The sequence below is a fragment of the Armigeres subalbatus genome, chromosome 1 (genome assembly GCF_024139115.2).
Source record: "Armigeres subalbatus isolate Guangzhou_Male chromosome 1, GZ_Asu_2, whole genome shotgun sequence".
Lineage (NCBI taxonomy): Eukaryota > Metazoa > Arthropoda > Insecta > Diptera > Culicidae > Armigeres > Armigeres subalbatus.
In genome coordinates, this window is record NC_085139.1 from 199917541 (window position 1) to 199932186 (window position 14646).

At 38.9% G+C, this 14646-nt stretch overlaps 1 protein-coding gene across 3 annotated transcripts in view; it reads left to right on the top strand.

The window, feature by feature from the left end:
* The window catches only part of LOC134205676 (serine-rich adhesin for platelets-like), a 199065-nt gene extending 185202 nt beyond the window's left edge, over window positions 1-13863 (top strand). Inside the window, exons 9-11 of one of the 3 annotated variants that reach the window (XR_009978176.1) lie at window positions 8715-9792; window positions 10010-10199; window positions 11670-13863. Coding sequence is in view for 1 of the 3 variants with exons in the window: in XM_062681188.1 (XP_062537172.1) it covers window positions 8715-8786 (72 nt within the window). In the remaining 2 variants the exon portion in view is untranslated. Of the gene's footprint in view, window positions 1-8714 lie in introns of all 3 variants that reach the window. The other 2 variants (XR_009978177.1, XM_062681188.1) reach the window with 2 other exon arrangements.
* The last annotated feature ends 783 nt before the right edge of the window (window positions 13864-14646 follow it).

Consider the following 14646-nt stretch of genomic DNA (forward strand, 5'->3'; position numbering starts at 1 on the left):
GGACACTAATAAAGTAAGAGGTTTTAGGATTGAAAAGATTTCTAAAGGAGTGTGAGGATAAAGTAATCTTTTCCTGCTCTATAGCTCTTATGTAATTATTGTATGGATCCCAAGCAATGAAGACCTAGTTTAGATCAAACAAAAATGGATCTTCAAGCACGAACATACAACACAACTGTACAGTTTTCCATGAAATAGAAATAGTTGCTTAATAGCCATTTGAAAAAAAAAAAATGATTGAAAACCCTTCCCTGGGCAATATCAGTATTTTCGTCTAGTTTCGCTCTTTACCGTATAAACTGTATCGTCGATTAATTTATTTTATTTATTTTTATCTTTACTTCAGTGTGCAACCTGAAATATATAAAGCATTAACATTATTAAAGAATTGAAGTGGAAATGTGAAATAATTGATTTCATGGATACCCTGCACCTAGGATAGGATGCGACAAGTAGTCATTAAAAATCGTACCGATTTTCTGTCACAATCGTAAAACAACAAGGCAGTCTCAATTGAATTGTCACATCCTATCCTAGCCCTGCACAAATGGTTGACATTTATTATTTACTTTATAAAAAGCTTTTAAAAAAGCCTTTGTATCATGGCAGACTTGATGAGTTCCAATGTTTTCTACCTCTTGAATGTCAACCTGAGGGGATCTTACGCCGCCATTACCTAGCGCAAAATACTGGATATGTTGTAAATGGGATTCTTTCTTAGCTGATATAGAACACTTGCAGTTAATTCGATGGTCTAGCTACGAATGAGCCTTAGGTGTTTATTCTGTGGAAGAGTCGTTTGGCCGAAACCCATTTGGCTGAAAGTCATTTGGCCGTAAGTCATTTGGCCGAATAGATCAGTTGTCCGGAAAAGTCATTTGGCCGAATAGGTCATTTGGCTGAATAGGTCACTCGAAAGGTGAGAAGTGAGACGTCTCACTGTGAAAAGTGAGTAGTGCAAAGTGAGAAGTGAAATGTCTCACTACTCACTTCTCACTCCTCATTTCTCGCTTCTCATTGTAAAAAGTGAGAAGCGCGAAGTAAGTAGTGAGACGTCGCACAACCCACATCGCAAATCCAGCTTTTTACAGTGAGGACCTTGAGCTTGACCTTGACCTCAGCTGAGCTCAAAGTGTTGCAACAAATCAGAAACATTGTCGTAACAGCAATTAACCGAAATGTTATTAAATCTGCAACTTATCAGTTTCATATTCAAAACAGCAATTCAATTAAAAATGGTTAGCAGTACGGGGTTGGACTTTTCTTCTACTGTATAATAAACACAATATTTCTATTCGAAATTTTATTTTGTGATATGATGATTAAATACACAATATAAGAAAAGTCCAACCTCGTACTGCTTACCGTTTTTAATTAAACAGCTTTTAGAATTTTTGAGAAGAGTTTTAAAAACTTATTCGTATGCTTTCCCGTGGAGATTTATTCGATTATCGTCTTTCTGCTTCTTCTTCTTCATGCAACATCAAAACGCCAATAGATATCGGCAATGGATATTATGCATATTATACACTGCCAAACGAGAATTCAAATAACTATAAATTCATAGTACACAGGAACCTAGAACTTTTTCCCATGTTAACAGATGACTTAACAGATGTTTCAATATATACTGTCTTCTTCTTCTTCTTATTGACATTACATCCCCACACTGGGGCAGAGCCGCCTCGCAGCTTAGTGTTCATTAAGCACTTCCACTGTTATTAACTGCGAGGTTTCTAAGCCAGGGAACCATTTTTGCATTCGTGTATCATGAGGCTAGCACGATGATACTTTTATGCTCAGGGAAGTCGAGACAATTCCCAATTTGAAGCCGGGAATCGAACTCAGCCACCCTCAGTATGATCTTGCTTTGTAGCCGCGCGTCTTACAGCACGGCTAAGGAGGGCCCCTCAATATATACTGTATTAGAGTATATATACTGCCACATACATGTTGTTTCACATGTTGTCACATACATTTAATGTTTCCCACTTTTGCCGAAAATGTGGGCAGTGAAAACCGTAAACTTCTGTCCATAGAGATATTTATAGAGCTTCTTGATAGTACAAACCAGGGCAGCAGGGACTATGTCCAAGGGCTTGACGATCCCTCCCCAGGCCATCTGCGAGTTGTGGGACTTGCCTAGGATGTGGTGGGGTTTGACAGTGGCTCCACCAAAACGACCGTGTGCCGCTCAAAGCGCACAAGCCCTAGTCCTGGTGTCAGGTGGGACGCTAAACAGCCCTGACACGACGGCCCTCCGACTAGACAGGAGGTTTGCGCAGGCCCAATAAGTCGCCTGGAAAACCAATAATTACGAACAATATAAGAGATAATGCGACTCGATATAATCGGCAAAGATCTAGGCGACGAATAAATGATCACGATTGGAAGCTTGGAGCATGGAACTGAAAGTCGCTAAGTTTTGCAGCTTGCGACAGGATAATTTACGATGAATTACATCCCCGCAACTTCGACGTCGTGGCGCTGCAGGAGATTTGCTGGACAGGACAGAAAGTGTGGAAAAGCGGGCATCGAGCGGCTACCTTCTACCAAAGCTGTGGCACCACCAACAAGCTGGGAACCGGCTTCATAGTGCTGGGTAAGATGCGCCAACGTGTGATTGGGTGGCAGCCAATCAACGCAAGCTGATGATAAAAGGCCGTTTCTTCAACTATACCATCATCAACGTGCACTGCCCACACGAAGGGAGACCCGACGTCGAAAAAAAAGCATTCTACGCACAGCTGGAGCAGACATATGATGGATGCCCACTGCGGGACGTCAAAATCGTCTTCGGTGACATGAACGCACAGGTAGGAAGGGAGGAAATGTATAGACCGGTCATCGGACCGGATAGTCTGCACACCGTATCGAATGACAACGGCCAACGATGCATAAACATCGCAGCCTCCAGCGGAATGGTAGTCCGAAGCACCTTCTTCCCCCGTAAATTCTTCTCCGACATCACGAACGTTCGCACATACCGCAGTGCGAATATTGAATCCGACCACTACCTCGTTGCAGCTTGTCTGCGCTCAAAAATCTCGACGGTGTGTAACATGCGTCGAAGTCGGACGCCGCGGCTTAATATTGGGCGGCTACAAGACGGTAGACTAGCCCAAGAATACGCGCAGCAGCTGGAAGTGGCACTCCCAACGGAAGAGCAGCTAGGCGCAGCGTCTCTTGAAGATGGCTGGAGAGATATTCGATCCGCCATTGGTAGCACAGCAACCGCTGCACTTGACACGGTAACCTAGATCAGAAAACGACTGGTATGACGGCGAATATGAGCAGTAAGTAGAAGAGAAGAATGCAGCATGGGCGAGATTGCTGCAACACCGCACAAGGGGCAACGAGGCACGTTATAAACGGGCGCGGAACAGACAAAACTCGATTTTCCGGAGGAAAAAGCGCCAGCAGGAAGATCGAGACCGTGAAGAGAAGGAGCAACTGTACCGCGCTAATAACACACGAAAGTTCTATGAGAAGTTGAACCGTTCACGTAAGGGCCACGTGCCACAGCCTGATATGTGTAAGGACCAGGCTTGTAAAATGTCATCTGCATGTCATTTGACTAATTTGTTCATAACTTTCTTTAGAAGCAAAATTTCTTCCATAATTTTGAATGTACTCATAACGCTTGAGTAGGGTTATATTTTTGTCCAAGGGTACATTGCTCTAAGTATAACATCAAAGGCTGGAGAGTGAATACTCTCCAAAATGTCACGTGTCATTTGACATAATGTCATTTGAATGACATTTTGCCTCCCACGCCCCAGATTACATATTTACAGCAAAGTCTCGTTAGACAAAGTTGTAGGCCCATTTAACCGCTATAAGTTCGTCATACAACATGAATTGATAGCTACCTTCTGAAAAAAGTTCTGGGAAAATTATACAAACGAATGCAAATGACATTTTACAACACTGAAGGACATAAACGGGAACCTTCTTACGAACGAGCGTGAGGTGATCCAAAGGTGGCGGCAACACTACGAAGAACACCTGAATGGCGATGTGGCAGACGAAGATGGCGATATGGTGATGCACCTGGGAGAACGCGCGCAGGACATAATTTTACCGGCTCCGGATCTCCAGGAAATCCAGGAGGAGATTGGCCAGCTGAAGAACAACAAAGCCCCTGGGGTTGACCAACTACCAGGAGAGCTATTTAAACACGGTGGTGAGGCACTGGCTAGAGCGCTGCACTGGGTCATTACCAAGATTTGGGAGGAGTAAGTTTTGCCGCAGGAGTTGATGGAAGGTGTCGTGTGTTCCAGCTACAAAAAGGGCGATAAGCTGGATTGTAGCAACTATCGCGCAATCACATTTCTGAACGCCGCTTACAAGGTACTCTCCCAAATTTTATGCCGCCGACTAGCATCAATTGCAAAAGAGTTTGTGCGGCAGTCCCAGGCGGGTTTCATGGGCGAACGCTCCATCAAGGACCAGGTGTTCGCCTTTCGTGTACTTTCGTACTGCAGAAATACCGCGAATACAACGTGACCATGCATCATCTATTCATCGACTTCAAAGCCGCATATGATACAATCGATCGGGACCAGCTATGGCAGCTAATGCACGAACACGGATTTCCTGATAAACTGACACGGTTGATCAAAGCGACGATGGATCGGGTGATGTGCGTAGTTCGAGTTTCAGGGGCATTCCCGAGTCCCTTCGAAACCAGCAGAGTGTTGCGGCAAGGGGATGGTCTTTCGTGTCTGCTGTTCAACATCGCTTTGGAAGGGGTAATACGAAGAGCAGGGATTAACACGAGTGGTACAATTTTCAATAAGTCCGTCCAGCTATTTAGCTTCGCCGACGACATAGATATTATGGCACGTAACTTTGAGAAGATGGAGGAAGCCTACATCAGACTGAAGAGGGAAGCCAAGCGGATCGGACTAGTCATCAACACGTCGAAGACGAAGTACATGATAGGAAGAGGTTCAAGAGAAGACAATGTGAGCCACCCACCGCGAGTTTGCATCGGTGGTGACGAGATCGAGGTGGTAGAAGAATTTGTGTACTTGGGCTCACTGGTGACTGCCAGCAGAGAAATTCAGAGACGTATAGTGGCTGGAAATCTTACGTACACAGATAGAAAAAGTTGTTGAAATTTACACGAAAGTAATGCACATAAAGGGAATGCCAAAAAGAGCGTATCTGTATTGCATTATGACACATTTTATACGAAAAAGTGTCATAATGCTATGTAAACTGCTTACATTTAGGGCGAACTTGTTGGAAAAGATTCAGGTACGCCCAGAATAGCGTAATTTTCCACGTCTTTATTAATTATGCGTCGATTGCTTTTCATTATTTCTTTCGGTGTACTTTGGACTCCGCAAAACACTCCGATCGAATAGAGGAAGTAACCCGATGAAAATGGTTCTCGACAACGATCCGACGGGCACAAGAAGGCGAGGTGCGCAACGGGCAAGGTGGATCGATCAAGTGGAAGATGAATTCTAGATTGCTTTGAGAATAGGTCGTATGTGCAAACGAGAGATTCTCTTTGATCACGCTCTCTTTCGCTAATATATCGGCTAGTTTTGCATGTTTTGCTACATTTCCACTTCAGTATGATAGATAAAGCTATTGTCTTTGGATATCTAACAAGAAATTCGAAGTAAACTTTTGTATAGTTTCGTAATAATCGAAAGAGAATAGATCCAAAGAGAGACTCTCTTTTGCACATACGACCTATTTTCAAAGCACTCTAGAATTGCGCACAGATAGAAAAATACACTGAAATTTACGCTGAAAATAATGCACATAAATGGAACGCCATTATCAGCGTAATTCCAGACGTGATAAAGCCTAAATGTATACAATATTTGACGTGAATCGTCAATATTGCTTGCAAGTTTTACGCAAACTTGTTAAGAAGACAGCCAATTCAGCGTAGAATAGTGTAAATTACCGCATCTCTAGTTTTACGCGCTTCTTACTTTTCATTATTTTTTTCTGTGTAGACTGCGTGGTGGGCGACGTGTAGCCATGGACCAAGCCGAATGGAGAAGACTCTTATATACCGCACAGGCCACATCGGCCTTAGTCTGAATGAATAAATAAAATAATGATAGTGCAAACCTGGGTGCTGCGGATAGCGCCGCTTTTCTGCTCTCAAGCGAGTAGAGGGTTACACCCGTTTTTTTTACACGTGGGATGCGTTCCGTGTAAAAAAAGTTTTCAGTTCAATATTCGAAAATCTATGTAAAGTAAGTTTTATGATTTCTCGACGAATCATGCAAAATGGTGCAACATTTCAATAATTTTGCATGGGATTTTTTTTACACGGCCGTGTAAAAAAAAATCCGTGGGAAAAAAGTACCGGAGGTATTTTGAAATAAATCCCATAAGCAACATTATTTTGCAGGTACTAGGCTGTCAAACATTTTCTGCTTTTAGAATTTCTCTTGCCATGCTGCATGACGGCGCACAAATGCGCGAGACTCTATATTACATGACTGTACGATGGTTTACATACATTCCTGCTCCAATTAGCTGTTGAATCTCGAGAAATTTTGTAACGAGTGCTGTTTAGTTGAATTCCTACTAATTTTCCAATCGAAATATAATGTGAAAATATATGTTACACAAAATACAAAACTCTAGCTAAGGTTTCGGTCCGATTCGCGAATTAAAATCAAATTAAACTTAAAAGTGAAATTATGAAAATCCCCGGTCAATAGAATGGCTGCTGCTAACCAGCAAAACCAACAAAACATCTATCAAAAATGATTCAAAATCTGTCAAAAGTAACCTTGCTCTGCAGGCAGGGTTATTTGAAGACTGTTGAACTGTCATTTTTAAGTTTAATTTGATTTGAATTCGCGAATCGGACCAAAGCCTAGGTTTATTTTAATTTTTTCATAAAAATAACAATACTTCTCGATATAGAATCTGAAACAAACATAACCACAACCTGCAATATTTGGCTCCGGAACAATAGAAAATTTTGGCTTCAGTTTGACAACCAAATCGATTTAATCCGCACCACTCAAATGCAAACTAAAGCTAAATCCTCCAAATGTATGTTTTTTGAGCATCGTTGAGAGTAATTGATGAGCGTTTTTCCGTAATTATGCATACAAATAATATAGTTTTGATGACAAATTTGGCAAATATCTAAATTTACTTTAAAAACTAAATTACTTTGCATTTTCAAGAGCACAACACTCAAAACGGAAACAAACCACATTTTTTTTTATTCTTTATTTCCGTGATGCAATTTACAACTGTCATTCTTATTATTTCACGCATGAAGCTACGCAGAATAGCTTAAATAATGAAAATGACAGTTGTGCGTTGCTTTAGTATTGAGTGGTTTGCCCTTGAAAACGCGAGATGATTTGAATTTGGATTACGTGAGGCTTGTCCTTAATATGATTTCAATTCAGTTTCATTTTCTGGTGATTTTGCATTAGTTATTGTTGAAATTTTCTCTGAGCATGGTGATAAACCATTCTCACTTATCTCATGTCCCAAATAAGGCAACCTTTAAAAAAAAATACATTTTTGCAAATTTACTTTAATATTTTTTTGCAATCTTTATGATCTTTTCCTGTTTTTGAAACATCGTCTAAGTAAGTTTTTACATGCACAATACCGTCAAGAACTCTATCCATAACCTGTTGTAAAATGGCAGCACTGTAAGAAGTCCCTTGTGGTAATCTGTTATATGAACATATAAAGACCCTTTATAGTGTTAATTACCATAAATTTCTTAGTAGTGAAATCATGTTTAATTCGTGATGTAATATTATACACTTGAATTAACCGTTCCCGTCAAAAATTTTTATTCGATCAATCGATTCAACAACAATTGAATGTTAACTTTCCCAAAGAACCCACATTTTTTACGCCTTTAAATATTTTTACAGTTTGAAACAAAAATTCAAAAAGTTCTGTTTATCAAATTGGTCTAACGGACATCGGGTGTGTTTTCCAGGCCGGTTAACACGTGCCGCAGTTTTTCGGTTTTTGTTTTCGATTTTTAAAATAGTCGGAGGCTTAAAAAAATATGGGATCTTTGGGAAAGTTTACCTAGAATAAGTCAAAGAATCGACTGAAATAATAAAACGAGAACAATTTTTGACGGATAAGGGCAAGGTGTTTAGTACCTCAATATGATAAAATACCTTAACGGTGCACAACAAAGCGAGGTAGAGGTGAATGAACAAAATGCTATATTGTCGGCGTTGCACCAACTTAGTTGTTTAGCGAACTTTCTTCCGAACATTTATCTGTCAAAATAATTGATGCGTTGTTTGGCGCATCTGTAGGCGAATCCAGCGCACTACTTCCGAAGTTAGGTAAGTTGCCTGTATCTGGAGAAAAATCCAACTACGGTATAGAAAGCGTACTAACTTTGTTCTGGATAGACAATAATATTTCGAGAATCACAATATTTGTTAATTAAACGTCAACTCATGACAGTCTCCTTGCAGGGTAAATATTATGATGAACGAGCTAAAAAATATTGTTGACAGGTCATTTTTTGCTGGCGGCGTTTTGCTCTGCGACGATTTCAAGTCTTTGCGATTGTTAACGGGGAAAATCCATAATATTATCAGTATTGTATTTTGTATTGATTCATAAGGAGAGAAGACAAATTTATTTAATGCGCAATGATTAAACGTTTAGCAACCACCAGAAATTTTAAAAATAACACTCCAACGTTCTTGTTATTTCAATTACAGATCCTAATGAAAACGATGCCAACGTCCATGTTCCGTCTACTGACCGGTCAAGAGAACCCAGTCTACATTTAAGATTGTCCGAAACCGGGCTTCACGTTTTGTTCTAGCTTGAGTTATCATTTTTGCAACTAAACATTTACTCTCTCACTATAGCTTTCACAATACACAAAAACAACATGCTACAAATAACGGCAGAAACAAAATCCAAACAGTACTAAGAGTAAACTAGGTATTTGACACTTTTGCAAGAACACATCAAAACTCATCTTTAAACTAAAAAAAAATCCGCAGTGAGAATCTACATACTTAGATAACAAGAATAAAATAGACATGTGCTTGGAATATTAAGAAGGTAAAACAGCATTATAATGGAATAAACAAGCAAGAGGATAATCGTAATCGGAATTTATTCACGCCTTGGCCTTGCAGTTATAATTGATAAAAATAGTAAAGGTGAAACAGACTTGTACCACATTACACACTGACACGAAAACAAGGAAAAACCGCATTTACTCTTGCAAATATCATTGCCGCTGGGCAGCAGAAGCAAAAATCGAAGCAACCCAAAACCAGGTAAGATAAATTATAGTCGGATTACGCCTGTGAAGGAGGACGCAGCTTTTTGTATTGATATCAGGATGTTTAACGAACTCATATATACGTGATCGTATAGGCGGCATAAGATTAGGCACACGAACATGTATTTGGTGGGAAAGAAATAGTAACGTGACGTAATGCTAACCAAAACATAAGATGACGAGCATTGAAAATAAAATATATTTTTTGAAATTGTTTAACACTAAGCTTAACTTAGCAGAACATCTGGCATACGTATGGAACTATGAAACTATGGACAAAGTATTAAATGGAACAATTTCCATTATCTGAAACTAAAAACGCTGAATTATCTCCTGAAATATACGTGTTTTGGCTAATATTCTAAAATAATGAAAATATGACAAATGAATGCATTTCTGTTGATTGTGAGGTCTGAAGTGACTAATTGGGGACAAACATTCTGATAAATTAATTAATGAAAACGTCATTCTCCCCTGTCAATAGAGGTTTACTAATCGTAGTTTGGAGCGAAATCATGTTTTCTCATTTCTGTTGTTTGAATATATAATTGAAGCATTTTTTAAAGATAAAGAATGCTTTTGGATGAAGTTGATCTTTTGTTGCAAAGCATCTGCTTGTAACGTTGACCTATTAGGCAAACGATTTAATCCTATAGTTGCATTATCGTTTGCATTTCAACATACTCCTGTACGAAGGACCATAATGAGGTAGGCGAGCCAGTGAGCAGAGACTTATGCAGAATGCACGGGAAATGTGGAGAATCTTATTCCAGAGGCACATTTGTAGAAACGTTAACAAATCCAAGCTCGTGATTGCAACAAATTCCCAACGGAGAAATGCTCCTTTTTTTATGACATATAATTGGGTTTCCAATAGCCTTGCCAATCCGGAGATGGCGAGTTTCGGGTGGGAATAGGCTGACCAGATAATTTCGGTGAAAAAACGGGACAAACACGCTTGCAAAACGGGACATGTCAAAAAACCTCAAGAGCTGTGGAAATTGCAATATTTAGGGGCTTAATTTTCATTTTTCTTGTAAGAAATTAGAAATATTTTAGAGGGAATAATTCACCACCATAATTTTGTATTCTAAGTTATTTGTGTAAAAATTCTAAACTACAAATATTTCACTCTTCAATGGAAAGCAGCCAAAAAACACGAAGGAATATAAAAAAATGGGAATTTTGACATTTTATTTTAATCTACTCTTATACATGCATTAAGGTTTTGTTATTGACCAATATCAAAAACTTTTCAATTCTGAACATTTGAAAATAACAAACAATAGTCAAAGTACCAATCTAATCAATTCACAGTCCTTTTTGATCGAAATTGATGTTCGATTACGCTTAAAGTAACCTCACACTTCGGGAATCTTGTTAATTGGTTTTGTTCCCATGTGCTCCTAAAACAGCGGGACTCATGCAATTTCGTCGCGGAAAGGTAAAAAATCCTGGCCTATTTATAGCCTGATTTGAAGCTCAGACTCTCGCAGATTTCTGCCGGATTGTATTTTAAATCGAGCCGAATTTCTAATTTTCATAACGGAATCCCATAAATCTCGTCCACACACATGGGAGCGAAATTAGCAGACAATCCTGATGTGTGAACAAGCCTTAAAGTACGTGCGGACCATAGATCTAGCCTATAATACGACCAAATTTTCCCTCGGTTTTAAACTGCCTTATACTCGATTTTGTCAGTTGATTTATTATAAATTATTAGTTTCATGCTGTCGGTTTTTTACAGTGGATGATTTCGAAATAATCAGAATTATTAAGAAAGACTTTGAATGATTCGAAAAGAATCAAACTATTGAACAGCAGTACCTACTTCGGAAGATTCAAAAAGAATAATGTAAAATAAACTTAATCTGAAAATTAGAATATCTGTCTCTTAGCTTCATTTTATTGACGGTGAGACGTGACCTGATTTTAAGGAAATATTTGTCTACCAAGTTACTAATTCCGTTCAATCCACTGATGAAATTGGCCAAATTCTAATGCCTCCGGAATAAGCAGAAAAAATCATTGGATGTGTTAAAAATCTCCCGGAGAAGCACCTGTACCTGTTGTCATTAACCGTTTAAAAGCTTAAGAAAAGTGGAAAATACAAAACAGCATAGAAAGCATTATTTTTAAGCAACACTAATAACATAAAATCTCAAACTTTTTTTATGGGTTTTGTCCACTTTTTTTGTTGAGAGATGAGCCAGCCGAGAGCTGTAAATCTCTCTAATAGGGACGAAAAAATTATCAATGCAGAATCAATGAAAAACGGGACAAATTGAGAATTTTTCAGATTACGACGGGACAGCACAAACAGGTCTAAAAAACGGGACTGTCCCGTTAAATACGGTACGTATGGTCAGCCTAGGTGGGAAACATTCTCAACTCCCTGGGGATGGTGTATCCATTGTACTTACCACACAAGATACATACTCATGCAATGGCGGGCACAGAAAAGCTTTCAATTAATAACTGAGGAAATGCTAATAGAATACTAAGTTGAAAAGCAGGCCAATTTCCAGTTGGAATGTAGAGCCATAGAAGAAGACGATGAAGAAGAATGAAATGGTAGTTATAGTAATGTCACTCTTTCTATTCATTTGAATTTAATTTGGTATCTTGATTTTTGAAAGAATACTCACGGTTTAAAAGCACTGCAAGAAAGATATTGCCAACGCTTGAGACCTGATACTCAACATCTTGCTGGTTTGTCTGCGGTCTCTTTGAATGACTTCATCACCTGGGAAGTCGTCAATTGATGGACTTTCAGGTGTTTCCTGTTCTATAGGTGGGTGTTTCAGACTAGGTCAAATTTATCATCTCACTCTATAACATACGATTAGTAAATCTGAATTAATTATATAATGGGGAAACTATTTTTCTTTTCATAGACCACGTTGAAACGCGCATTCAATACATTTCGGTTCCTTAACTTCCTGCTGGCATGGCCCAAAGTTCTAATATGACGACATCGGAAGACACTACCGAAGGTCTACAGATAATGTGTGAATATAGTCTCTATGCCGTTACGATATAAACAGATCAAGATTGATGCTTTTTATATATAGTTTATAGATATATGTACATGTAGATAGGTTTTGCTGATTCAAAAAAATAAAGAAAACAGTAGATACAAATGAGATTGGACCGTCCCTTGACAAAACATAGAACAACAAACTTAGAAGAGCCACCTTTTTCTTATTGTAGTAGGTATCGAGCTTGAATCAAAAGAGGAATTTGATTTTTCATCCGAAGAAATAATGTAGATTTTCCGCAAATTGTACCATGATTCTGGTTTACACGTAAACATATCAATATGTTCCGTTTTGAGTATCAGTTTTCAATTCAATATTTACTCATCTACCAATTGTTCAGCATGTCTCTGTTAGGAAATTGGTTTGAAGCGTAATAGAAAAGCATCTGAACGAGGTGAAATAGAGAATCATGATATATAGAATTTAAACAATGAATTCCACTAGCTTCGCCTAATCCATGAACCAAAAACACATAACTGTGCTTACAAGAATATCGCTGACGAATTGATGCTTTACCATATTATTTTAAACGCATAAATGTGATCGTAGAAATCATAGAGAACAAACGCTCAACTTGAGTTTCTCTGAAACATTCCGCGATGAATATACAAAAATATTTATATTCAACACTGAGTGTTTGAATTTATGTTGAAGGTATGTTTCTCTGTGTAAAAATGTACCTTTTTTGGTCAACCCTCATCCGTCTAAATGTCCTTCCCTTAAGTGTTTTGATTTACTCTTGCATAAAATAATCGAACGAAATAAGCTATCTAAAAAAATTACAACAAAATTTAGCAAGACATGAAGTGGTTTGAACACAATCGGAGTAAAAGGAAATATATGCAGAATCTAGAATAAAGTGGTACTTTTGTATTTGACACTATTATAAGCGAACGCAAAAAGACAAAAGTATTAATTGAAGAGAATTAAAAAAAATAATGCAAAAGTTGTTCATCACCTAGGACAAAAAAACAAACCAAAATCCCTAACAAAAATGCACTTTTTATGCGCCACTCACCCGCCCGCCATAGGATCAATGAAAAATAATACTCTTTGAAAAGTAGTCGACAGACATAGTTTATCAATTATTTAACCGGCAACAAACAAGAATGAAAGGAAAAAGACAAAAATTAAACTAAGCAGATAAATTATAGCCAGCTGAAAGTGTGCGAAGCAAATATTTACAACAACTCTTGACATTTGCTAGGAAGAAAATTATTGCCCCAAAACAAAATGAAGCAGCGGAATTTGGTGACAGTGTGGAAACTACGTCAACGGGTGCAAGACAAACCGTGTTACATGGAGTGAAGTTAGTCCAACCATAATTTGGAAGAAATGTTGGAACGCAGGCTTGAATAAAACAAAAAAAAATACAACGCTGGGTTGAAAATGATCAAACCAGACGAAAAAGAACAACTCTGTATTGTAATTATGGCTAAACAAACCTAAAAAAACCTAATGGGAAATGTATATTTATTCAAACAAACAAAAACAAATATATAAAATTTTGTGATGTAACATTCTCAACGGTGGCGTTTCATTTCCTTTGTTTTGTCTTTTTTTACATTAAGGAGTAATGCTTTATGCACTGACGCACTGACCTAGCACACACGCGTAGTAGTCGCCAAGCTACCACATGGCAGTGGGACTCCAGCCATGACTTGGTTACTTACTTGATACTTGATGGGCTACAGCTCTTCGATGAACCTACGCCGAATGGAGTATCCTTCTCCACTGGACTCGATCCTGGGCCAATCGCTTCCAGTCGCCCTGAACATTGAGCGCCCTCAGGTTCTCTTTAACTGCAAAAAGCCATCGTGTACGCGGCCTTACACGAAGCCGGGTCTCTACTAAATATCATCTTCGCTTGGCGTTCTTCCAGCATACGAACAACGTAACCAGCCCACCATAGTCTGCCGTGTTGTATAAGCTTAATAATATTCAGACCTTTATACACCTGGTACAATTCGTGATTCATGCGACGCCGCCAGATACCATTCTCCTGCTTACCGCCGAGTATTGCCCGCAGCACCTTACGTTCAAACACTCCGAAAGCTCTCCGATCAGCCTCCTTTAACGTCCATGTCCAATGGCCGTATAAAGCCACCGGAAGAATCAGAGTAGTATACAGCGCGAGTTTTGTTTTCGTTTGCAGACTACGGGACTTAAGCTGGTTACGAAGTCCGTAATAAGCCCTATTTGCAGCTGCAATACGCCTTTTCACCTCGCGGGTAACGTCATTATCGCACGTCACTAATGTTCCAAGATACACAAATTCTTCTACCACTTCACATTTTTCACCATCCAGCA